This window comes from Eutrigla gurnardus, assembly GCF_963514095.1.
Source record: "Eutrigla gurnardus genome assembly, chromosome: 20".
Classification (NCBI taxonomy): domain Eukaryota; kingdom Metazoa; phylum Chordata; class Actinopteri; order Perciformes; family Triglidae; genus Eutrigla; species Eutrigla gurnardus.
In genome coordinates this window covers 12,746,591-12,773,667 of record NC_139931.1, presented here as the reverse complement: position 1 = coordinate 12,773,667, position 27,077 = coordinate 12,746,591, and the positions used below count along the sequence as shown (strand labels likewise).

The window sequence follows — 27,077 nt, the reverse complement described above, 5'->3', positions numbered from 1 at the left end:
TTATTTGCCTTTTAGCTACAATGGGCATTTTTGCAAATCACCTCTCTGCTTGATGAAATAAAGGTTTGTCTTCAAGCCCAACCCAGACAGCCAAACACACACCCAATCCCTGGGTTTCTTCAGCTCTCCGTGTTTTCCAGCCTGCCTCTGTCTCGTCCCACTCGCGCTCCCTGTCAGAGTGCGGCGTTGACAGCCACTGGCCACTGATCAGCCCACTTTGTCGGGGTTTGTGTCTCCATGCAAGACTGCTGAAAAAGACGCTCTCTGACTCTCGCATTTTATTTGATTCGCAAGGCAAGCATTTAAGCGACACAACTAAAAGCCCGTCCACGGCTCCAAAAGCACAAGAAGTGAAGAAGCCTTTAAGTCCATTTCTAGACTCATCACTGTCTTACAGCTCCCTGCACAATGTCTGGAGAAGACGCACCTGCCGAGCAGCAAAACGCCGTGGACCAGAAGCAGGAGACCAAACCCGCCGAGGAGCCCAAAGCCGAGCCACCCAAGACGGAGCCCGCACCCGCCGCCGCCGAGGCAACGGCAACCCCCGCGGCGACCACCGAGAAGGTCCCAGAAGAGGAGACGTTCACCTACCGCGCTCTGGTGCTCACCGGCTACGGGGGCTATGATAAAGTCAAGCTGCAGGTGAAGAAGGGAAAGCCGGCGCTCAAGGCTGGCGAGGTGCTGGTGCGGGTCAAGGCGTGCGGGCTGAACTTCGCAGACCTGATGGCTCGGCAGGGGCTGTACGACCGGCTGCCGTCCCCGCCGGTCACCCCGGGAATGGAGTGCTCTGGGGTGGTGGAGGCTGTGGGGGAAGAAGTGACTGACAGAAAAGTAAGCACACCTGCCTCTCAGCTTATTTTAATACAACTTTACGCCTCATTTTACTGTGTGTGTCTTAATGTTGAAGTGATGAACATTTGCCTCGCTTCGTTTTTTGGTGCTGAACTGCTACATCTGGATATGGGCGTGTCAGGCTTTGCTCAGGCAGCGGTGGTGAGCTAGTGCTGTGCAGTTTCACGACTTAATACATTTAATGCGAATATATAATATACCAGCCTATAGGCTATTGGGTTGGGTAATTAACACAATAAAGGGTTGATCATAAATATTGATATATATGTTGTTATGGGTGTTCATCCATTTATTCACTCGTGCGTAAAGAGACGGCACTTGTTATCCCAAAGTGAACAAAGCCTGTTATTGTGTCCATGCTGGATGTTATCTCCGTAGAAGAAGCCCATCGTGTGTAAATGACACGAGTTGGGTACAATGAAGTCAGCTGCAGGCGTCGCCCCTCTTGTCGGTTTTGAAATTGCGCTGAACTGGGCGCACTTGCATTGAGCAACTTCAAGTCCCAAAATCAATTCTGTAATGGGGATTGATACATTTTTTCACACAACATGCGTGTTTTAAGTCTGAAGTCTAAATAAACGCGTGCAAATCCGCGGGATGCTCTCCACCCTATAGCTGCACCTACGCTGTTCTCTCCTCTGATGTGTGCCAAGGCGCGTCTAGTCAGCCAAAGATGGCCACAATAAGACCGGAAATTAGAATGCTCCGCCTTCACAATTAAAGCTTTGATAAAGTCACCTAAGACTTTCTTTTGGCGGTTTATGAAAATGTGTGCAATATATAGAAAGCAAGTAGGAGTAATGTTGTAAAAAATCGTTAGGGCTCTAAATTCAACGGTAAAAATAAAAATGTGGGTGGAAAAAACTAATCCATTTTGTTACTCCTATTAATAAGGAGCTTTATTGTGGAAACGGTGGCCAGATGCTCCAGTTATTTAATATGGCTGACTTGACACCGGTGGCGGAGCCGGGAGTCACCGACGCCTTTTGTTACCGGGAGCGTCGGTGGCGCACAGACTCACCGAGCGGAAAGGGCGAGGCGCGACGCAATAGATAGCGTGGTGTGAGGAATAGGATCATTCGCCCTCTTTGTCAACAGGGAGCCTATCGCTTCTGGTGTGTTAACAACAAAACATGTCATAAATATATATCACGATTAAAGTTCATACAGACAATAAAGACAAGTCAATTAAACAATCACGATACAAACTTCTTTAACGTTCAGCCACAAGGAATGACGTGGTGATTAAAAGAGGCTTATTAGCCGCTTCCTTACGTTGCATGATGAGTCACGGGCTATAGTCACAGGCCTATACGTCTGTCTTCTGGCTGCATGGCATCACCAAGGTAACGCCTTTGTAAGGCAATTAAAGGCAAAATGTTACAGCAGCCAGTGATGACTCATGCCGTTTGTTGTAAGAGCATCAACAGTTCATATCTTGGGATAACACCCCATGGCTGATCAGATAATGCAAATGCAGAATCTGTGTTGGGAGTGGCACAATTGCCAAGTCCATATGGGTGGGGAATCTACACAGAGTGATAGAAATATAATAGGAGGCAGGTCAGCCAATAGCAGCCGGACATCACAGAAGGTTAAGACCCTTGTGTTACTAAAATACGTAATGGCTTCTTTCCACGTTGTCAGCCATGTAGATTGGATTTTAAAGGTCATGCATCACGCTCACACGCGCAAACGCACATCTTGTCATCGAGGCTTCACACTCCCACAACCCCCGTTGCAGCCCCCTCTTGCAGTTTATGGAATTAAGAGCCAATCTTCCTAATGGATTGAGATCTGTGAGATTGTTTGGCAGCCAATTCGGTGGGAATGTGCTGACCCGGATGGCACAGAATTTTTGGGAGGCTCATCCCTCACTGCAGCTCTCTATCTGTCTCTGTGTGTCTATCGCTGTTTCACTCTCTCTCTCACACACACACATATGCACTCAGACATACAATAATGGGTGTGTCTGGCAGTTCTACATTCAGTGTACATGAAGCTATGCACATATTCATGGCATTTAATTAGATAATGCAACATAAATATCGATGTCTGAACGTGATTTATACTCCAATGAGGCATTGGAGAACTTTTGCTTTTTTGTTAAATGAGAAAAACAGACTGCACTCTGGTATATAAACTATTTAAAAAAAACACCCATTGCCAGATATAATGTGATTAGACATTTGCAAAGTTGATAAAGGCTGTTGCCTCTCCCTGTCTTTGTCTTGTTTGCTGTTTTGCTGCCTCTCGTGGTTTTATATGTATGTATCCATCGCATGACTCATGATATATTTCAATGATGTCTGCAGCACAAGCATCCCTTGAGGGGGACAATCACGTTGAATGAAGTAATGCTAGTCCCTTCACCCAATATGACCTAAGGGGAAGTGCGGGGAAAAGTGTAACAGTGAGTAAGCGAGGGAAGAGGGGAAATATCACAAATCACACCGTAGCTCCCCTGACACAGACATCAGCACTTTTTTTTCCTCCTGACCCGCTTCTTTTTTTCCTTTTTTTTTTTCCTTTTTATGCTCTCCCTCTGTGAGTTTCGGTCGGATCTGACCCATATGTTCTCAATTACCTCCCTCTAGCCCACATTGTCAGTCTGGTATTTCCTCCATCCCTCCTTCCTTCCCTCTAACTATCTCTCCTTCTTTCGTATAATCTCTTGATTCTTCCCCTGTCGAACGTGCTGTCAGTGTATCCCCTCTATCATGCTGCTCTCCCTTTATGTTACCATCCTCTCAACTTCCTCTTTCATCCTACATGTCGTTTTTCACCATGGTGACAACATTAAGAGCTTGCTCTTATACGCTACATGGCCTGGTGACAGTTTGCCATAGACTGCTAGGTCAAAAATGAAAATCAGATGGGGTTTTTTTCTCTTTTTCCACTCACGTGTGTCCAATGTGGTTTTCCACATACTTTTGGATCTCACATTATTGTAGAGTGCATTTAGGCTTCTAATATTAATCAAGCTGCAAAAACAAGATGAAGAATAATGGTGGTTTGGCAGCATGACATGCTAATTTGCATAATCAGAGGTGCAGTCAAGTGCAGAAAGCAGCATGAAGACCGTTGTCACAGATTATGCTGTACGCTTGAGCAGGGTGTGGCCTTTATCCAAACATCATAAAAATCCTGTCAAAAGATAATAACGCCTAGCTGACACCTGGGAGGTATTACGTTGCATTTTAATTACATTTACAGGAGCCATGCTTGCCATTTGGGTGTTATATTTAACCTTCATCTTTTGCCTCAATCTGACTCAGGAACTCTGTATCAGAAATTTGGTTCATGCTCTTTTTTTTCTCTCTCTGATAATTTTTTGCTGAGATCATCAAAGCTCAAAGACAAGAAGCAGCTGACTTGGAGGCCCGCATAGCCCGAAATTGAATCACCATCTGATTAAGTCCATTCATGTACAGTTAACTGGAAGTGTCTTTGTTCAGCACTCTCGCACTCCTGACCCCAACTGTGCCTACATTAAATGCAGTGGCATGAAGGTTGACAAAGGAAGTGCAATAATTGTGTGTGTGTGTGTGTGTGTGTGTGTGTGTGTGTGTGTGTGTGTGTGTGTGTCACACTGTGAAGATGCTGTAACAGAACTGTAACAAGGCTCGCTTGCTTTGCCCTGAATTTCCCCTACACAGCTTCTGTGTGACCGACAGTAACTCACATGTTTTACGTGGGTGTGGAAAAATAGCGGCAGATTTGATTGTGATGTGTGATTCATATATGTGTGTTTCCTATAAAACCCTGAACTCCCTCGTCTATTGATTGGTGCAACACTGTACCCCCAATTAAACCGGCGAGGCTGAGGAGTTTGAAGAGTCAAAATAAAGGCAAAATACCCGAGATGAAGATCGGGGAAGGCGAGTCAACAAGAATGACAAAGGAGAGGAAAGAGAAGAAAAATAAAAACTATAGTGTGAAAATGAACACAAATGGATTGTCCTCAGACAGAAAGATGTGGGTATGAAAACGGGAAAGAGAGAGGGAGATCTCTCTAATTGGAGTGGATAGACAGCGAGGCGCATGGCTCCCTCCAGACCATTAGAGAGGCCCGGGTGGAGAGGGTTTGTTCCCAGGAGGAGAGAGCTTGTCTTATGCTCAGCCATGGGGAAGAATCTGGCAGGGACTCTGACGAGTGGAGGGAAGCCAGGGGAGAAGATGGGCCCCATTGTCCTGTCTCTCTGATGAGGAAGAGGGGATACGGGACACTCCTCAAAAGAGAAAGAGAAAGAGATGGTTAAGACAGAACGAGAGACAGTGAAGGATGAAGAAGCAGCGAGGACAGAGAGAGTGTCAAATAAGGCGGCAAGACCGAGACGCAGACAGGATGAGACGAGAGACTAGAGAAGGGGAAGGAAGACGCTCTAAAGTTGTATGAGGAAAAGAAGTCAGGAAGTGAAAGAGAAAGAAGGGAAGAGAAAAAGTGAGGAGAATGGAAACAGGGCAGGAGGGAGAGCTGTGGCGAGAAGGGTGACTAAGGGGGAGGAAGAAAACAGGAAGAGAGTTATAATGCTGCAATCGTCCCCGTTTCCTGTGTCCCTCAAGCCGGCTCTCCTGATTGGTTAGTGAGGGCGCCGTGGGCTAAGTTTACATCAAGGCTCATCCGAGAAAAGAGACAGTTGTGAATAAGAGGATCCTACTTTGATAAGGGTAGTTTGGAAGCAGAAAATGAAAAGATGGGGATTGTGGCGTGCAGCATGCTGAATGATGTCTGTGGCTTTCTAACTGTCAGGATAGAGCTTTTTTCATGTGATACTCGCATATAATATCCAAAAAAGAACAGCTATCATACTTTGGCACCAATCCCGTAGCATCTAACGTGTTAATAAAAAAAAGTTTCCTCTGTTGCTTCATTATTTCCCTCCATAAAGTCAATAGAGTTACTATACTTACTCTGCTGTGGTTTATCAATTTCCTTGTTTGCTTGCACTTTTTAAGAGCAAACACTTAGAGGTTTGCCGGACAATGTGGCTGCAGGGTTTCATGTCTGCCACTGCTGCAACCCACCCGCTTACTCTTCCGGCTGCACGGCTCACATCATTACAACTGTGTCATAGAAGCCGTTAGACCCCACACCTGCTTGTGGTGTTCAGCTGGTACAATTCACTCAATTTGTTGACACAATTTTTGAGTAAAATTTGCGATTCTACCCCTTAGCAACTTTTGCCCCTGGTGTACAAGTCGTTTGAGAATCGCTGCTTTAGGTTAGGGTTAGTCCTTTGCTTTACTGTGTTCTCATCCCTCCTTCTTGTTTCCAGGTTGGTGACAAGGTGATGGTGCTGAATCGCTTTGGGCTGTGGCAGGAAGTGGCGGTGGTGCCGGCAACCCACACCTTCCTCATCCCAGAGGGCATGAGCTTCGAGGAGGCAGCAGCCCTCCCTGTGAACTACATCACTGCCTATATGATGCTGTTTGACTTTGGAAACCTGCGGCCCAACCAGAGCATCCTCATTCATGCTGCTGCAGGTAAGGAGACAAATACAAATACAGAGAAGGATACATAGCACACATAAACCCTTTTAATTTCTGTCAATCTTAGGTTGGAAATGGATGCACTACTCTTTTACGAAGGGTGATTCATTTCATTATATATTGATCAATAATTCATTCACGAAACTAAAGCAAACATTGTCCGACCGTTTACTGTAGTATCTATGAATAACTATCAATTTATTCTGTACTCCTGCAAATGAACCACAAACCACATTTAATCTGTTTCATCTCAGTATGTGCCAGCCCAGAACAGCTATGTAGTTAGCAGTCACACAAATGAACTCGGTATTTTACCACCAGCCTTTTGAGTAGATCTCTAGAGCATCATTTTGAAATCCTCTGAAACAGCTCAACACAAAGATGCAAAGCTTGTGGCCTAAAGGAAACGCCCTTGAATGTTCACAGGACCAGACTTCTTCCTTCTCTGCAACTCCTGTTTATAGATTTCTTTTCTATATGAATTATGGCCGTTGGAGAAAGTCCCACTGTTCATTAGTATGAGATATGGCTCAGTGGTTTGCATTCTCTAGGACTGCACTAATACTGCAGCACCTGCCACCTGGACTCTGAGGTCAAAGTTCAGCGCAAGAGAGTGGGAGGAAGATGGTGATTGAGGGAGTAAAAGCACCTGTTTTTGGGTGTGATGCATCGAGCATGAGAGCATTTGATTTCGCTGTGTTTACACAATCAAGCCAGCTGGAGAGAAGGGGGACAGCATTAGCCAAAAGAAAGGTCCTCTCCCCGTTTCTCCCTCACTATCTGCCGATGTACAGCTTTCACTTTTCCTCTCGTTCCCACTCTGTCTGTGCAGGGGGAGTCAGAAAGGGATCCCTCGGTATTTGGGACACTGTGTAGGCGTAGATGGCTGAGAGAAGTAAGCACATCGTGAAACCGGAGCCTGTTTTCTCTCGGTGAAACCAAAAAAAAATGACAGAGAGCTGTGGGAGATGACCAGGTGGATGTATCCCTTCGTATTAACACGATATAGCACCGAAAAGGAGTTACTTTGTAAGATTATCAGCAAACCATGCTGTTCCCCCAGAGCAGCTAACAGACTCATAGCTGTGGGATTTGTGGTTTAGAGTGGAATCCCAAATGTTTGCGTTCACCATATCATCCGGCTGATGTCACTCATCCTTTTGTGAAGACACATCTCGCCAGAGGTTTTCTGTCCGGAGTATGTTTGCTATAGGAGGAATGCTCTGGAAGTGTGGTGTAAGACACTTTCCCCCACTGGTTTGGTTGAGGCGGCGTCTCTGGTTTCTCTGGGCAGGTTGCCACTCTTGGCTCGCAGCTGTCCGGACATCAGGATTGTAAAAGCACATTACTGAGGCTACGAAAAAAAACATTTGCTTAACAGTCTGCCTCGCTGCACTCTGTCATTCTTTACATGTGTAAATCATTATGATACTCTATGCTCTACGACGCCACTCAATTGACACTTTTAAAGCTTGTTAGGAGCACGATAGTGATACCTTTTGTGGAAAAGGTGCAGTGTGAGAGCTGTGAGAGCTGCTTGGGTCCATGATATTTTCTCAAAAGCTCAAAAGTATCTGCTGTGACAGAAACAGACAGAAAGTAAGATTGTAATTCCATCTGGTTTCTATCTCCCTGCCTTTCAGACAGATTGATGTATTTTTTTATTACTATGAAGGAAGACATGGTGGCATATATTAACACTAAATGCATTCCAATACAGGAACTGGTTATTTTAGCACTATTGTAACATGCTATGAATATTAATTCATCTATTTCATATATTAGTCGATCAACAATCAACAATTCTGATGTTCAACATATCAGTTTGAATGTCTTTGAGGTTTGTCCAACAAAGCAAGGCATTTGAAATCAACACCCTGGTGTCTGAGAAAATTGAATAAGCATTTTTTTTTTTTACAGAATTATGAACTGATTCACCTGAAAAAAAAAATCATGAAAATAAGAGTGAGTTACAGCCCTGCAGTATTGTAGTTTAAGGGCGTGGCTCCCTTTTCCACTACACACATTTTTGAAACTGATCTGGGGTTCTGTCCATCCTCGGTGATTAGACCTTAGATGTTGAGATTACATCTGACTTGAATTCCAGATGTCATTGATTTAACTGTAATGCAAAAATGTGGGTTTCCACAAGTATTTGGAGTTCTTACACACATCTGAATACAGCATGTATTATTGATTGTGAAACAGTGATTTAACAAGTACTCTACTCAACCCCACCCACAGCTACAGTTAACACCCCATTTAACCACACGCATTACTAGTGTATAGTCAAAGGGCTTTACTTCAACTCATCAGTCTGTCTCACAAGACTTTGCAACTGACGATTGCATATGAAGTCCAACTGAACAGCAGTGATTTAGTGTGACAGACATGCCTGCACAATACTGCATTCCTGCTGGATCAGTCCATGTTTTGTAAAGATCAAATAGTGAGCTTTTACATGGGATTAACTGGGCCTATTCGTACAGCAGTGGTAGACAGGAAGCGATTTGTTTTTAACCTAACAGGGTAATCATGATAACCAAACAGCAGCCACAGACATGGTGTTTGAGAAGCAATTATATTCTTCTAGTCCCATAAATCTTTTCATCAAAGCATCTTGCATGATTGAATGCTTGAGGGGTTCATCCTTACTTGTTCGGTCCCACGGTCGCACCCTTTATTCTCATAGTACGGATGTAATCCGTTGATTAAATCACATTAGGAAAATTATCCTACTTTCAATTACATTTAAATTGCTTTGTCACAAAGCCCCCAAAACTTGAAGTAAAACGGATCATTCATTCTGAATTAATAACATTTAATAATATTCATATGATGTTATCTTCACCCGGTTTTTTCAAGATATGTCAAATGGTTCATGGCTTGTGAGCCAAAAGATGTTTGCCTATGAATTTGTTGCTGGTTACACTGAATCAGAAATTAGCTGGTCTTAAATATTACGGGTGCTAAATCTGTACAATGACAGCTCTATATGGCAAATAACCTGTTGAACCTGAGGGCCTTTACAGAGGGATGATGGGTATCCATCCTCTTGCCTTCTTTTTTGTTTCATGTTTGCAGGTAATGCCACGTCCACTCATCTATAAGCTCTCCATAAAGGACACAAGTTCCTCAAAAGTATAGTTGACCTTTACCCATCACGATCAGATGACCAGAGCTGAATGCCTGACTGGTACTTAGACTGGCATGTCTTTATATGTGTGTGTGTGTGTGTGTGTGTGTGTGTGTGTGTGTGTGTGTGTGTGTGTGTGTGTGTGTGTGTGTGTGTGTGTGTGTGTTTGTTAGAGAGAGAGAGAGAGAGAGAGAGAAAGTGTGAATAGTCCTCAGCTGCCTCTCCCATGGGTCCACTCCTGTCCTCTCTCTCCAAACAATAGATCGTTGTATTTCCTCCCATCGTCCTTTCCTCTACCGCACTGCACATCTGCATCCTCCGCCTCCCCCCCCCCAGCCCATAACCTCTGCTCCCTCTGCGTGACCTCACCATATCCGTGCTCGATTCCCCGTCATCGGGGAACGTGTGCACGTTTCTCCTTTTGTTTTCCCTAAGGGACTGGAGGAAGGTGGGGGGATTTCAGTGACATTTGGATGTATCTCGTGGGCCTTCCACTGTGTCCGGTCACCAGCCTTTCCTCTGACCTCTCCCTGAACTGGTCCTGATGTTTATGAACGCTGGCCAGCCACCCCACCACCACACCCACACTACACATTCCTGCATACATATGGGTCTTCACTGCTCCCAATTATGACGTCCACCTCTATTTTATTTACAAGCTCTCAAGTGACTGCAGGCCAACATCAAGCGTCATGCATTGTGTTGTGGATGTGGAATGCATGGTATAAATCAAGTGGTGCGACAGGAGCCTGTGTCATAGATTCAGCTCGTGATCTTGCTTCATGGCCTCAGACACCTACCGCTGTGTGACATTATGGCACAGATGCTGCCAAAGTTTGTGGATTCCAACTGGATCTTCTCATAATGTCGAAAAACATAATCCCTTATTGCATTGTATGTTGCTTTAACCTCCTGTACACACATACCTACATGTATTTCATCATCGCCTCTCTTAAAGCCAAAGTGTGTTTGAGGTTTCTTTGTTAGATTCCACACATTCTGCTGACAATTATTAGACTTTTGATTTTCCCCACCAGCCAATTATGGTACTTTTGCAGCTGGAGTGTTACACTGAGTAATATTTGGTCATACTCGACGTGGGAGCCTTCCAGCTGGTGCAGGTGGGTGCGATATATACCCACGGGAGTGATGAGTGACAGCAGTCACAGCTAAGGAGTTAGGAGTTCGATAAATCAAAATTAACGGTGGATAGCTGCTGGCTCTGGAAGTAATTATTAACATTGTGTATGTTTGTTAATGATAATTTAGGCTTACAATCAGTTTTGATTGTTTTCTGAGAAATTGTGTGTGTGTGTGTGTGTGTGTGTGGGGGGGGGGGGGGGGGGGGTCTAAATACTGTGCTGAAACAAGTAGGAGAACCAAATTCAGGATGCTTCACTTTTGCAATCACATAATATTGTCTATTGCAAAACATGAACAGGACTTAATCTGGGGAAAATATGAATAACTCTGTTAACTCTATTAGCTGTGACTGACAGGGAAGGTGACCATAAACATGAGTGCACCAGAGAGATGTTTAGGTGCAGTGTTGTTCGAAGCATACTGTAGATACTTAAAGTAGAGGAGCAGGTGGTTGGATCTCTTGGGTTTGGTTAACGAGAGCCTCATTCTTGTGAGTATGACTGCAGGCAGATGAGCCCTCGGTGCACTGCATACTTGATTGCAGATGGGATTGAAACATTTTTGGAAGTTGGATGATTGCAAAAAAGTTGTGAGCTAGTAAGTAAAGAAATATAGATTTCTATGTATCTTATATATATATATATATATATATATATATATATAAGATCAAGTGTAGTTACATCTCTCTCTCTTTTATGAACCCATTGTTCCTGGGAGCTGCGATAAAAGTCTGATGCGCCTTGAAAATGGTTTCCTCTCCTCCCAGGCTGTCTGCTAGGGAGGTCTTACCCTAGTTTAGAGAATGCTAATTCAGTCTGACCACTAAGCGGGAGCCTGGGCTGCGTGGTTGAACCGTCTCTGTGTTCCCCGGGCCTGGCATCGCCGGCGGCAGATCAGCTGCACTGATAGAAGAGGGAAACCAGGGCAACCTCCAACCTATCCCACCAATCACATTGCTCGCTTGCACTCTCATCGCTGCAGCCGTTGACAAATGACCCCATCCACCCACCCCCACCCTAACCACGACATACAGTCGCAGGTGTACGTGAAACCTGTGTCGGGACACCTGTTTGGGTGAAACTGAATGAGTCTGCAACAGCTTGTGTTTCATTTTGCAACTGTGTCTGTTTGTTAGCAGAATCCTTACTCAGGAACTCACAGGGACCACCTTCACATAGGGAAAAACAATGCTTTTTTAATTCACTCGTAGTAACTACCAATGAGCTTCCTCTCTGCTGCACGGAGAGAAATGAACCGTCAGAGAGAGCATATTAAACTGCTCTTCAACCCACAGTGCACTTACAAAAAAACTACCAAGGTTACATAATGAAGGGTAATATCTCAAGAGTACACGTTCACAAACATCCAAAGCACAGCTCCTATCACTGTTACAGCACTCTGATCTGAACTTTGTTACAGGGCCGCACACGCAGCAATAAAAAGTAAATTTATATGGTTCAGATTGTTGATTTTGTAACGCGGCCACAGCGAATTTGGGTCCACGTTTATATTTCATTCTTTGTCAGCCGTTGCGGCCGCAGGCTAATGATAGGTTTAAAAAGACAAGGAGTCCTTGAGGAAATGTGGAAATAAATGCAGAAGAAAAACACAAGAAAACAACACATACCTCAGAGACAAGGGACCAGTCATCTGTTTGGTGTTGACAGCAGACATATGGTCACTATCCGTCCCCTGACTAACACCTGAGATCATAGCCTGGCTCACACAATCGAGAAATGCTGTGAAGTGAGATCTTTTTTTTGTTTAATTATTCAGACAAGAAACATGAGCTGTCAATGAGGGATGTATGAATTGGGATGCGGCAGACGTAGTCTCCATCCCATCATTTTTCATAAATCTGAATAACATTTCAGATGTCGCCCCCCCCCCCATCCCCCATGCTTTTGAGCTCTGGGTGTGGAGCAATAACAGTGGCCTCAGTGTCAGTCTGGATTCCACTGTGTTTTGGGGGAAAATTCCTCTTCGCTCCCAACAGTCATGTTATGGAAGCCAAGTGCAAATTGTGCCAAATTGTGAAAAATGTAAGGGTTTAGGGGAAGACAAAACCTCACTGTGTATCCTGTTCCTCCAGAGAGGGAGAAAAACATAATAGATAGGTGGATGCTTTTTGACTTTTCCTAATTTCCAAGTGAAAACAATTCAATTGAATTTTGAGGAGAACAAATGAAATTAGCTGCAGGAATTTGCTTAAGCTGCTTTCTCTTCACCCAAGGAATGGGTAAGTGTTTATGGTCTTTAATCACAGCCCCAACCAAGAGAGATGATTCTAGACTAAAGAAGTAGATGTATAGAGAGAGACTATCCATCAGGAAACCAAGAAAACAATGGGAACTGAAGCACCGGGTTAATGAAAGGTTAACATTTTAAGCTCTGTGCATATTTGTGAAGATTAGCCGATACCAGCAGCTCCTCTCTCCCTTGTGATCTGGATGTATGGATGTGTGTGGCTGTGTGTGTGTGTGTATGTGTAAAGTGGGGAGGGAAGCAGTAAGGGGTTCTTGGCACAGCTCAGCAGTCTTGTGATGGGAGATCAGGAGTTTGTTCTCAAGGGATTCAGAAACAGGCACCTTTTTCCTCCCTGGGAAACTGTTTTTACCCTTTTTTTTTTACCTCAAGATATCTGATTATTTAAAGGGCATTTGGGGGGGGGGGGTAATAGTTTAAGGCCTGATTGGAAAATAATAAATCAGTCTCTGATTTCAGCAGAGGTTGTTTTTCCATTGCTCACTGACTTCATAAAGCAGAAACAGAAGGGGAATTATTGTGTTTATGACAGCAATGTTAGTTAAATATTAATATGCTAGTGTCTGGCTGTAGTATGTGGGATTCATGGAGCCATCATCCTTTTGGACACTTTTTCACACTTGTGTGTGAGGGTTGCACCAGAACAGTTACTATATATATAATATAATGTATGACGTATGAATGTATGACGACAAACATATGTTTGCCATCAAATCACTCTCATATGACCAAAAGGACGAGCAGTCAATGAAACAAAATGGCTCCCTTTCCTCAGTCATCGCCGGTAATTTGGATGAGGTTTCCTTGGCAACACAAACTTGGTTTCTCGCTGAGGACAAGGAGAGATGGTGCTGTTATAACACAGCCTCAACAATACTCACATCCAACAGCAACAGCCGTGATTTTGTTTTTTCCCTCAGTTCTCCCCTCAGTGTCAGCAGGTGTGATTATAGTAGCGCTGTATTCATCTCACATGAACGTAAGATCTTTGATGAGAACCACAGATCAGAAACGGTTTCCGTCTCCACTGATACTGAGGGCAGGGAAGGAGTTGTATTCAAATTATTTGTCTTGCTTTTTTTCATCAAGGGACTATTTTCACTCACAGGACACTTTTTAAAAAAAGGGTTAAAATAAAAGATTCATAAAGAGGATAATGTAACGTGGAGTCTCATCATTACAACTCAGTTCATTGTTTTGGCCAGTGTCAGTGGTGTTTTTATATGATAATACAACTGCAGAGGCTAAACTGCCAGGATGATGTTGCTATTCCACTGGGTCAATTGCTCAAAAATATTTTTATATATAAAGAGATGATAATTCTGATATTCATGTGGTTGAGAATTGTTTGGAATATAGACTTATCAAACATCTTACAGGAAATTAACTAATCAAATAACTGATGTAAATGCATTTTGTGTTGCTTTATTCTCTGGTATCAGATAAGACATGATCTTTACTTGGTCAGGCATAAATGACCTTTATGGATTCCTTTCACTTCAAGTCCTCCAGTCAGCCTCCGTTTCAAACAAGCCACTGCTTATCAGTAACCTATTACTTCTTTCTCTGGCTGCCTTAGTAAACATTGGCTGAGGCATTTACCACAACTATGTACACACTTTCAAATACAGCAAACTCAAACACAGATATACGGAACATCCACTCAAGCGCACAGTCTCGCAGCACTTTGTCTTTAAAAGTTGGGAAAACGTAGGACAATTTTTCAGTGGAAAAAAAACAGTTTTTCAGGTGGCATGGTTAAAAGGATCTGTGTTTATGTAATTTGTGATAGAATGTCATCCAGCTCTCCTATTCCTAACAAAACAGATACCACTGCTACATTTTTATTTTGTCTTGTGGAATTTTGGACAGGTTGTCCTGAATAAGGGAACCAAAAAATGTGTCATTTGAGATACAATGGCTACTTTCTGCAGAGTTATGTGTGTGTCTATGCACATTGTGTGGGTGTCTATACTCCTCAGGCCAGGCTGGGTAATGTGATTGTGTTTAATGCACTCTTTTCATGCCCTTAAGCAAAACACATCTGCGCTGTTATTGACTGCCTTGTTTGGGACAATAAATAATGCAAATCACATTTACCTGCCATAGGAAATACGTGTGGAATGGGAATTCTTGGGTGCCTTTCTGTTCAGCTGAGATTCATTCAGGTCTTGGTGTTGTCTTGAACAGCCAGTTAGGCTTGAATGCTTGTCAGTAGAATATATCACAATTCATGTCCTGAAATGTATGTTTTTTCCACAAAATCAGAACTATTTATTAACCCTGCCCCCTTCCTCTAGGTGGTGTGGGTATTGCAGCCACTCAGCTATGCAACACAGTGAAGGATGTGACTGTATTCGGCACCGCATCCGCTAGCAAGCATGAGACCATCAGCCAGGGTGGAGTCACGCATCCCATCGACTATCGCACCAAGGACTATGTGGAGGAAGTCCGCAAGATCAGCCCAAAAGGTGAGAAACTTCGCCACAAAAGTGCTCTAAGTGTGGAGTTTTTGTGCACTGGGATTGATAATAATGTAAAATAAGTCAACCAAAATAAATATACATGTTTATCATTCATAAGAAAATAAACCATATCAATATATCCCCACTAGCAAAAGCAACACTGTTGATCAGTGTTGAACAACCTGCAGACAGTTGAGATGCTTTATTTTCATACACTTCAGTTTTATTTTTCGTGACACAATTCTCAGCAGATCTGGCTGCCATTTACACGAGAATGACAGCATGTCGGGAGTCAGTTTTCCTCCCAAGCAAACTCATTTCACTAACCAGTGACTGTTTGGATTCTCATCGCCATCAATAATGTATCCTTAGAGCTTCATGGAGATGTGGCTCTGGACTCTGGAGTGAGAAAAATGCTGCTTTTCAACATAATAAAACAGTTTTTATTTTCTTTCACGCACTGCTCCTAGTAGAATGGAGACTGTTATTATGCTTATTTCATAGTCTCCTCTCCAACCCGTCTCTGTTCTTTGTAGCATGGAGGGAGACAGACAGACATTTCAGAGACGGATAGGAAGAGAGCAAGAACTGACACTTTAGACAGAATATATCTAATTAAGCCTGGATCAATGTGCAGCCCTGCACGCTACCTTTCCCTCTGTCTTTGGCTCTCTTGTCAATTCATCTTCACTGTGGTCAAGGCAGAGTCCTGCTGTGAGCCTCCCACAATCAATAGAAGCGGGGCTTAACGGAGCAAGGAGGGGTAGCCCAATTTGAGGAGTCCCCTCTGGCACAAAGGAACATCATTAAGGCAGAGCCGACATGGCCAGACATTAATAAGCCACAGAGAAACCTTCATAGTTACGTTGCCGTTCTTTACCATCTGTTCAGAGGTTGGTTTGTTATTTTCCACCTTGGAATGGACGTTGACGAAGAGACATTCTATCCCTCTTGTCTTATCAGTGACAAGAATGAGAAAACATAAAACAAGTAGGAACCCTGATCTCCTCCTCTTCTCTCTTGGCAAACGTATGGGTTCCTCTTGGTGTAAACATGGCACGACTTGGCTACACTACTCCTAGTGATCTGTGGCATGCGGAGGGGGCTGCTGAGGAGACTCGGCAGGCTGCTCTCGCTGAATTCACACCAGTGATAATAACCCCCTTTTCCCTCTCTTCTGCTCCAGGGATGGACATCATTTTGGACCCTCTCGGAGGATCAGACACCCATAAGGCCTACAACCTGCTGAAGCCTATGGGCAAACTTATCACCTATGGTAAGTAGTAGAAGATCTGAGTGTAGATTAGTTGTTTTAAGTCGAGTGCCAAGTTTGGAGCAGCTCTATTTGAATCCTCAGTGAACACAGCCCCTCCAGGAGTTAATGCGATTAGATTTGGTTAAAAATGTTCCAGGAATGTCGTCCAATTTCACAAGTTTTCCACACAAAATAATCAGATTCAGAGCCACTTTTATGAGCCAAAGTCAAATAAAAATGAAGCCTCAACCTCCACAAGCAAACATCTTGTAACTGTGGTGGAAAGGACTCACGCAGAGATTGCCCCCAGGCTGTACGTGTCCCTCCAACCAAGTTTCTCCAGAATTAAAACATTTTAAGTTACAAGAATTTCATATGCAATGCCTGAACCCAAATATGTGGTTTGATAAAGCTACTACGAGTTATGTGTTGATTTTGGCGGTCCCTGTGGACAAAAGCATTCGTGTTTCCTAGGCCCTTTAAAAAAAAAAAACTCCCATTTTACTGTAATATGGTCTCACAGTCTGTCCTGCCCAGTCCTGGTTCTCTTGTGCCTTTCTTCGCTCTAGCTGGGCCATGAACCAGCTGGGTCTCCAGCAGCAGGGTGGGGTTGGGTCCCAGTGGGAGCAGCAATGCAATGGTCTTCTCCTCGCTGGAGGATGAGCCATTGCCGCCAGGCTTGGATCTTTCCACCTCCCGCAGGAGCTCAGAGGGCAGGTTGAGAGCGGGAGCAGTGCCAGATCTGGCTCTATCTGCGGTGGGCTCGTTGCTGCCGGAGACGAAGGACTCTGGTGGAAATAATTATATCTGATTTTGCGGGGAATCGAACATGACAGGCATTAAGAATAACTTTGGCAATATTCTCACTGATGGTCTTGTTTGCTTATGACGGCCCCCCAGAGTGTTCCTGGAGTGTAACTGTAATAGAGTGTAACAAATGAATAGAGTACGTGAACTAGTCTTGGGTTTCCACACACACAGAATAAAGCTGCTTCCTGGTGGGCAGTGTGACCTCTCTGTTGAGCTCCATGTCCTCAGTGTGCTGTGTGTCATCTGTGGGAAGGCCTTTACGCTTGCTCTGCTGTGATGCCAATCTGGAACCAGCATGCATGCAACAGTGGGTGGGGTCGGCATCCATGAAGAATAGGGCCTCGCCTTTGCAAGCTGCACAAAAACCCACTACCCAGCATGGTGCCCCCACCCTCGCCCATTCATCCCCTCTCATCCCTACAGAACCCGCCACCGGTCCACCCCACCCTAACGGTCCCTCTCTGCTGGTTGCTTCTCTTGCAGCTCGTCAGAAGTATGCATGGTAGAACAATGGCCGTTCTATCCGCATGAAACCTGGAATGTGTCTGAATGTAGCAGGCCGGGTCCCTCTCTTCTCTCAGAGCGTGCTTTGTGTCCCCCGTTTCCCCGGAGAGAGACAGTGATATCATTGGAGGCTATGTGAACACAGATGGAGGGGAGAGAAAGGCTCAAGATGTTTTCAGAGGTGTAGGTGAGAGTGTGAGAGAGGCAGAGCAAAGATAAATGAGGTGAATTATGTAACTGAAAGGTCAGGATTAAGCTTTTATCAAAATTCAGTCCATTATTTTTTGCTCAAGTCAATAACGGTGACACTTAAGATGATCAGAAGAAGGAAAAGTGGAAGCGTATGAGGAAAAGAAAGAACGTGGGAGTGGGGGCAGATGATTTGATAACCTTGAATCGATTAATCATCAGTAAATCAATTATACACAAGGATTTAGAAATGAATCCTCTCTCCCTCCCTCTCATCAGGAACATCTAACATGCTGGCGGGCCAGAAGAAGAACCTGCTCGCCGTGGCCAAGAACTGGTACCATCAGTTCTCCATCCACACGCTCAGCCTAATCCAGGGGAACAAGTCAGTGTGCGGCTTCCACCTGGGCTACTTGGACGGGGAGATGGAGCTCATCACCCAGGCCATGACCACTATCCTGGATCTCTACAAGGAGGGCAAGGTCAAGCCCCGCATTGACTCCACCTGGCACCTTGAGCAGGTTAGTTTCTAACTGTGGTTCTCTTTACGCCTGGAATTCATCTCTATGATAATAACAAAAATACTTCTAACACTATTTTTTCATATAAACTCCGGACAGTGTCCAGAGAATCAGGTGTGGACATTTCCTGTAGTTTTCCTTTCAGAGCCATTTTTTAATTTTTCTGACAATTTCAGCCATCCGAAGTTTCCTTATCTTGTTGTCTTTCAAATCAAACATTTTCATCTGTGTCTTCACGTAAATGACCCCTCTTCTCCTCCTCGGATGTTTCTTTTCTTCCAGTTTCATGCCAGCCTTAATAGAAATGTCATAAACACACCCTCTCATTGGCTGTGAATTCCCCGAACAATGAGCGGCTCTATTCATATATGGGCTCAATCGGACATGGCATGGACTTTGTGCAAGCGAGCCGGCAGGGTGAAGTTCAGTTCAACTGATTTGGATATTTGCGAATCAGGGGCTCATGACACAAGATATTATTCTTATCAGCCACCATCCATTTACAACTGATACAGCTAGTTATCCAGCCACATAAATAGCATATTAATCAAAACATTAATTTGACCTGTGTTTGAACTCCAGCTTTTTAAAGTCTTCTTAGCTTGAATCCATACTAAAATATGTGTTTCTATTAAACAACATTTTTATTGCCTGGCTTTTCGTGTGACTAAATGCATAAATGTGCACCCAGTCTGCATGTCCAGATGATTTATGGGTGCATGTAGAGGACTGACAACAGTCAACCACAACTATGTGAATGCCAGGTATGTTTGTGTGTGAGTTTTGTGGCTCACAGGTTGAATAAGGCTCAACAATCAACAGGCGAAGTTTGTCCACAAAAATCCCTGTCTTCTTCAGCGTAACTCACTCAGCCAGACAGAAACTAACACTGCTAACAGATATGAATAGACAGAGTGTGAAAAACACAGAGAAAGAGGGAGTCAGAGGCTGACATCTTCTGTTGTCAGAGTCGGAGCCGGTCAGTATTTTGGCCTGTGTTACGGTGGCCAGAGAGAAACACCCGCTGTCTTTCTCCGCCATCTGACGCTCTTTCGCTGCCTCTCTATCTGTCCGCTCTTTATGTCAGACTTTCTCTCTGTCTTTAGGTTATTGACTCCCTCTCTGTCTCTCTCCATCTCGCTGTATTTTCTCCTTCTCCGTCCTCTTTTTTTTTTTGCATTTTCTCTCTTGTTGCTATGGCGACATCCTTTAGTCGGTGTGTGCGTGTGTTTTAGGGAGGTGCCCTGATGTATGAGAAAGAGACATGGAAGGAGCGTGGAGTGAAGAAGGTGTATTTTAGTCTGGCTTCAAGCAGTCGGGTGTGGAAAGTTTCAAGCGTATGCATCAAAGATGAAAAGCTGTTCGGCGATGGTTAATCTGATGAATAATCGATTATTTCAAGCCGAGTACAAATGCCGCCATCACATTCATCAATAATCAATAAACATGCTTGGACAATACCTGGAAATTAGCGTTATTGCTGCCCTTTCCTGTGGTGCGTTATCTACTGTACATCTGCACTGATACCAAAGAGGATAATGATCATGTCTGCAGCCACAAATAGCACGCTCCCGATGCCTGGGAGCCAGAGAGGTTGACCGATCATAGAGTGAAGGATGGAGGTGGGTGGAGTCATCTTAGGAGCATCAGTCGCTCTCACTGTGACTTTCATTCACATTGAAGATGATGCTTGAATTCCCGGACTCACCCCTCCCTCCCATCTAGATTCGCCGAGGCGTGTTTCTCATCCGAAGGACACCAGTTGCTCCCTGCGTTCACTCCTCCCCTCCACTTCAAACCCCCACTCTCTCTCTCTCTCTCTCTCTCTCTCTCTCTCTCTCTCTCTCTCTCTCTCTCTCTCTCCCATGTGTCTGAGTCGTCAGGGCCATGTTTTAGCCAGGCTTTAGGTTGCTAGGAGATGGCCGTGTTGCCGTGGCATTGGTCGTTAGGTGGTCTGCCTGCCTCGATGAAGAGGGGGATTGCAGGAAGCAGGGAGGGGGAAGCGATGGAGACAGGAACAGACAGTGGACACAGCTCCGTGGTCGAGGGGAGGGTGGGGTTGGGCGGCCTGTGATGCTGTTCTCATTGTTATGATTTACAGTCATACTAAAATATGTGACTTAAGAAATTGTGCTAGTTTAAAAGAAGAGGTTTCACAATGAACATCGGGTTAGCCACTTAAATTACCTCATTTTTAACCTGCTATATGCTGTGTCCTCGGGATTAACGTGTGATAAACAAGCACATTTAAACGATAGGGTCGCATGTTTCCAAGTATATCTGAAGACAACGCTCACATATGTACATGGTAAATTGGTCACTGTAACTGTTCCTTCTGTCCATTCTGGCTTTGAAGAAATTCATCTTAAAGCACTTTCAATTGTTGCACACATCCAAAAAACATTTAAGGCAGTTGTTGGACCAATAGACGACAGCAATGAAAAACCAAAGGAAGCTCCCTTAAGTGCAGTTTATTACTTAAGGGGGCATTTTAATGTAAAGATGATAGAATGTTCTAATTAAAATAAATGTATTTCTGTAGCATTGGGATATTACATAAAATGATTACTCTCTGCCTCATGTCTGTATTTCTTGCCTACTTAAAATAATAAACATTTCATTGTGTTTAAAATTAATATGTCCTGATATTGAGAATATCTGTTTGCAGTACATTCCCCTCATTTCTTTCCTTTCAGATATCATTTTGTGCATGTGTTTTGCCGCTGCAACAATTTCATTTCCCCCCCCAAAGATTATTAAAGTCTCATCTAAACAAATGTAGTTTCTCATATATTGCATATTATACCGTGATATTTGAGCCTGTCAAATTTGTTTCTAGTCTGTTGTATCAAAACACAAGATTAGAGGCACAGGATGCAAGGAGTTTTGTATTACTATGGAAATGTGTTGGTGGAGGAGAAACTGACTCTGTAAACTGATTACATTTTCTCAATGGCAGGTGCATTTAAAATCTTCCTTGCCTTCTTTAATCTCGCTTTATGTAACTGTCTTTCTCCTTCTGTCCCTCCTTCAGGTGGGCGATGCCATGAGAAAGATGCAGGAGAGGAACAACATTGGCAAAGTGATCCTCAGCACAGAGCCCATGCCCGAGGAGGAGAAGAAGGAGGAGCCCAAGAAGGAGGACAAGAAAGAGGACAAGAAGAAGGATGACAAGAAGAAGGATGACAAGAAGAAAGACGATGGCAAGAAGGAGGAGAAGAAGGACGACAAGAAGAAAGAGGAGCCCAAGAAAGAGGAGAAAAAGGAGGAGGAGAAGAAGGAAGAGCCCAGCAAGGAGGAGAAGTGAGAGGGAGGGATGGATAGTCAAGCAGACCGGCAGGGAGTTTATGTCCTGGGAGCAGGGGGTGGGGTGGTTGGGTGGGGTGGGAGGGTGGGGTGGAGTGAAAGCAAGGATTGGTAAGAGTTAGAAGGATAGATTACAAAATGATCACACCACTGTCGATAGTTCATCTCTTCCACCTCCCCTCCGCCTCACCCACAATCCACAATGACAGTGATTGCTCAGGCCTGGCTCCACCCACCCCCACCCCCACCCATCCCTGTTTCTTTCCTTTATCTCTAAAATAAAATAAAAAAAAAATCAAATCACTTGAGCTAAAGTAAAGATCTCTCTGCCTCATAAGATAATGAAAGCAGTCGCAAAAAAAATTGAAAGATATTTCCTATTGGGAATTGTGGGTACGGTACAGGCTTGGGGCAAATTACTGTTTCTTTGACAACCGTAATCCCTGCTCACACTCCGGCCCCACCCTCGACCCCCATGCCCCTCCGCACCTCAACTCCCACTGTGCTAAATTGTTCTGCTCTGACTTCCACCTGACACCTCTTCTCCCCTCACTGTGCTGAGTCTCCTCCCCCGTCCCCCAACACACACCTCCCATACCACCACCACCACCCCCCAACCCCCAACCCATTCAGCGGCCGGACGCACAGACAGGCACAAAGACAGGCAGATAAACGGAGAACCACACCCACCCACACGTAGCTCTCTTAGTGTCCAACGCTTAGTTATGTCACTGAGGATGAGTCAGAGACGCCTGTGATTGGCTGATGCACCCCAGCTCCCTTGGAGATATTGGCATCATGATTTTGATCATGGTGTTTGATTGCTCAGACAATGGCGTTAATGCTACAAGCCCTATCATTGGCTATTATTTATATGGCCTTTGTGTTGATATAGCTTGTATTAGTGGACAGGGAAACTGCTCCATAATGCATGCATTCCCACCAAATTTCAGCGAAGTTATTATCGTGACGGCAGTTTTGCACTTGCCTGAATATGAATATCCCTCATAATGAGCCTTTCTTTGCAGCGTTGAATAGGGAGGCAGAAATCATTGCTCAGCTTCCTTCTCCTTAGTTACAGATTTTTCTAACTGACCAACTGTTGGCAAGAAGTGTGCAGTGCCAATTAAGAGCGAAATTGTTTCTGTTCAAACAAGCCACAAACACACACACACACACACATACACACACTCTGAATGTAATGAAAGAGGCACTGTCATGCTGAGACAGTGAAGCGTCTGAAATGAGCAAGTTGAGAAGGTGAATATCAGCCCTTTTCCTCGGGATCAGGCTTTCTTCCTCCCTGATCCTCCTCGAGGCATTCCATGGCATTCTGCTCCTTTCACAGCAACCGCTCGCCTGTCGATCACCCTGACCTGAGAGAGGAGAATTCAATTCAAGCTGGCGTCCATACTTCGCCTCCCCTGCTTGTCTCTACTCTACACTCTCTCTCTCCCTCCTCTTTCCATTTCCCTCTCTATGGTCGGCATAGCAACAGGCGTCAGGCTCGTCAGAGAAGGCACTGTGGGCTGTTTCTCTGACTCCCTCTCCCTGTGTGTCTCTCTGTTCTGCCTGTTGACTCGAGTAGTATTCCAACAGGTAACATATTAAGGATTTAAAATGATAAAACGAAGAGGCGGAGCAGTTTTCAAGGTTGCTGGAGTGTAGGACTTCCCAAAAAATTTGTTCAATCCGGTGATATCATGTATTGACAATGTGTGCAATTTGGCAGTGTGCTCTCAAAAAACAGCACACCGCTCCCCCTAATGGCCAGTATGAGTTTTGTCTCACTGGTGTAATGTCATTAAAGTAAATCCTTAGCGTTTCATCATAAATCCTACTGGGTGGACTCCACATCTCGTAGGAGGATATCAACTTCCAACCTTAGACATTTATCGACCTCTCTGCCTGCCTGTCTGTCTGTGAGCCCGGCCTCAGTGTTGAGACTCAGATGGTGACTAGTGACTTTGTAAAAAAAACACAAATGTTTGGAAAAAAAAAATGTTATTGTGTTAGCATGAGTGGCCTCCCTCATGTGCTGTGTGTGGTGTGCCATTGTGTGTGAAGATGTGTGTGTGTCCTCAGGTCGTTTGTCAGGTTTTAAAAGCACCCACCCTACCCTTGCCACATTTCCCCCTCACACTACTCTGCTACAGTGTAATGTAGCTCCAACCGCAACCCTCCCTTCTTACTCTATCTCTCCTGTCTGATAAAAGGCCTGTGTTATGAGGACAGTTGGTATTAGTATTTTGCACTCTGCGCGCTGATCTTAATGCACTTACAGGCATGGCAGTCGCACTCCAGTCCCACGCAGGCCTTGATTCTGCTCCAGTTTTGCAGCCTGTTTTCCCATCATCCACTCCACTTGTATCTGCTGAGGCTCACTGAAAGCACTGGTGGCACACACACACAAACACATGGAAACACAAACCCACAGACACAATCATAACAGTCCCCTCATTTTCAGCTTGCCAGTCCCTGCCCAGGCCAGCTTCTCCTGGGTGGCAGCTAAAATCAAAGCATTCATCCATCCCTGACTGTGAGAAGTAAAATGTTTAGCAGGGCGGAGTGAACTGGGCTTGAGTGCGTCTGCCACGCTGGTGTGGGGAGTGTCCTGTCAGCCTCTGGTTAGTGTTCTGTTCTAATCTGCTGGGCTCCCTTTGTGAACCTGTGGACGGTGCCATGTGAGAAACAAACGCTTCAGTATAAAAAAAAGGGTGTTTTACTTAATATTTTATTTTAATTTACCTTTATATTTCCGTTTGTCTGTTTTGTTATCCAAGGGTTTAAAGTTCGAAGCTCATACTCTTATGTAGGGACCTGCCAACCTGCACTCTCTTTTAAATGTGATGAAGTCTTTTTTGTCGATCCGAACCATGTGTGCCAAATTGTATGTATATTCCTCTGTCAATGCTTTGAATATTAACTGCATAAAAATATGAAGAAAATTCTGTTTTTGGATGCATTTCCATCAACCTTGAAGAAAAGTGAAAATATAAAAGAGCCGTCACAGTGTGTCAGATTTGTATCCCAAAATGCTCGGGTGCTGACTGAATTTTTGCTGCAGTTTACAAAATTTCTAACAAAATTTGTAGTTTTTGATTGGTTGCAGTCTTGCTTAAGCAACTATCGACACTGTGCCTCTCTCCTTGCACACAGTTTACCTCAATCTGAGGCACCTCCCTCCATATTTATGTCCTTTTCACTGCATTCTACCAGTTCTAACATCATATTGACCACAACAGATTGAAGTGATTATGACTATATTATAAGCATCACAGTGAAATGGGACTAGACATGGTGAATTTAAGGTTCAAAGACATATAGATTCACATAAATCCACAAATTTCCTCCAAATCCAGAGTTCCGCAGTATTCCTCTTTATGGACTTCTACTTCTTTTAGGTTGTTTCCAAACGGCTTGTGAAGCAAGTGGGGGAGCAGATGTTTTCACACAGCTGTGCAGAGTTGCCAAGATTGTAACACAGCTGCACAAAACCCCAGCTTATTGGCTGATCATAGCTCAGCTCTGGCCTGCCCCAGACACAACACTTCCGCTTTACAGCTGATCCCAGTTCACTCAAGGATTATTAGAGACGTTCCTCTTTTCCTGTGCTGCATCTGCGGAGCCTCTTGGCCGGCACAACAGTCGTAGTCCAAAATTCCTCTCCATATGGCCCCCTCCCTTCTCTCGCCAAATGCAATCATAGCAAATAAAACATTAGTTTGACATCTGGAATTTGAAATTGCATGCATTCATCGGCATGTGGAAAATCTATTGTAATCTCTTTTTTTCTTTCAACATTTTCCCCTTGGTTCTTTTGTGCTGAGATGCCTTTGAGATGAACTCAATCAGTTGGGCGGGTGACGGCTGCCTGAGAGCACTTCCACCATGGTGAAGCTGCAGTGTAATGCCATCTTGAAATGGTTTCTCAGTCATTCCAGACACTATTGAAAGAGTACTTAGCAACTCAGAGATGGTGAAAAAGAGGAGAAAAACAGTGTTTTAAAGTAAAAAAAATAAACAAATTTTCGGAACAATGGCGTTTTTGATTGGATATTACTAATTAACACTCGTAGTTTTAGGTTTGAAAAGTGCTCCAAGACAATGAGCATAGTATTTCCAACTGCTACTCTTCTGTCTGTCTTGGCTTGTATAGCTGAAGTTCCTCACCGGCCCCTTCCGTTCAGCGTTGAGGTGAATTTCGTTCTGTTTTATATAGTTTCTCAGGTCATTCCAAACAGCAGGTTTCTACAAGAAAACCACTTACTTTTGCATTCACTAACACATAAAATCATTCCATTTCACCGAGTTCACTGCACAAACTGTCACACTATCCATGTTCGATGTAAGCTGTAGTATTCCCAGATAAGCAGTGAGGCTCTGTCAATGGGTTATCCAAATTCACTCATCCACACACTGACAACCCAAACAACCACATCTGCCTGCAGCTATTGTTCCCTTAGCAGTCGTTTTTTTACATCACAGCAACATTGCAGAGATGCTACAGAAGTACAACCTGGCTGGGCTTGTCATGTACAGTACTAGGATGCATGTTTATTTGACCAGTAAAAAGGCATGTGTGTACAGTTCACTGTCTCTTTCCACCATAGTTTAGTGGTCATGTGGCATGGTGTGAGGGAGGGAGGAGAATGCACTTCCAGTCGTATCAAGTTGCCAACTGAAGCCAATCCACTGCCCCTTGTGCCACCTAGCTCCTTGTCCTCACCTTCAGCATGGGCATTGTCATGGCCAGCTGGTTCATTCATGATACACCTTAACCTATCTCTGGGAACGTTTCAGAAACTCACTTCACATGTATCCCACTACACATGTTAGAATTCAGTCACCCCTGGTGATTTTCTACGAGGCATACCCAACAGGTTGATTTCTAAGCTAGTTCTCCTCTACTCTGTCCTTCCTTGTGTTGTTGTTTTGTTTTCCTGGTTGCAAACACTCTTCTCGTCTTTTTGTTTTTTAAACCCTTTGAATTGATGCTGCTTCTGTGCTTGACTCTGGGTTTACTGCGTGGTGCCATGTTGTCCACATGGCCTCTAGAGCTTGTAACGCTTCAGTGTGTAATGTTACCATATGCCTTACATGTTTTCCAGGACTAATAAAAAAAAAGCATAACAAAA

The 27,077-nt window shown here is 44.2% G+C and overlaps 1 protein-coding gene across 1 annotated transcript; it reads left to right on the top strand.

Annotated features, from left to right (window-relative positions):
• The first annotated feature begins 145 nt into the window (after positions 1-145).
• vat1 (vesicle amine transport 1) lies at positions 146-27,077 on the top strand. The gene is made up of 6 exons (XM_084038106.1): positions 146-831; positions 6,132-6,339; positions 15,190-15,360; positions 16,541-16,630; positions 18,392-18,633; positions 21,668-27,077. The coding sequence occupies exons 1-6, from the start codon at positions 409-411 to the stop codon at positions 21,938-21,940; spliced, it is 1,407 nt and encodes a 468-aa protein (XP_083894232.1). The 5' UTR covers positions 146-408; the 3' UTR covers positions 21,941-27,077.

Bases quoted from the DNA above. Each gene is read 5' to 3' on its own strand.
- vat1 (XM_084038106.1), top strand. From the start codon at position 409: ATGTCTGGAGAAGACGCACCTGCCGAGCAGCAAAACGCCGTGGACCAG. The intron at 15,361-16,540 runs GTGAGAAACTTC...CTTCTGCTCCAG, and splicing joins CCGCAAGATCAGCCCAAAAG to GGATGGACATCATTTTGGAC. The intron at 16,631-18,391 runs GTAAGTAGTAGA...CCCTCTCATCAG, and splicing joins GGGCAAACTTATCACCTATG to GAACATCTAACATGCTGGCG.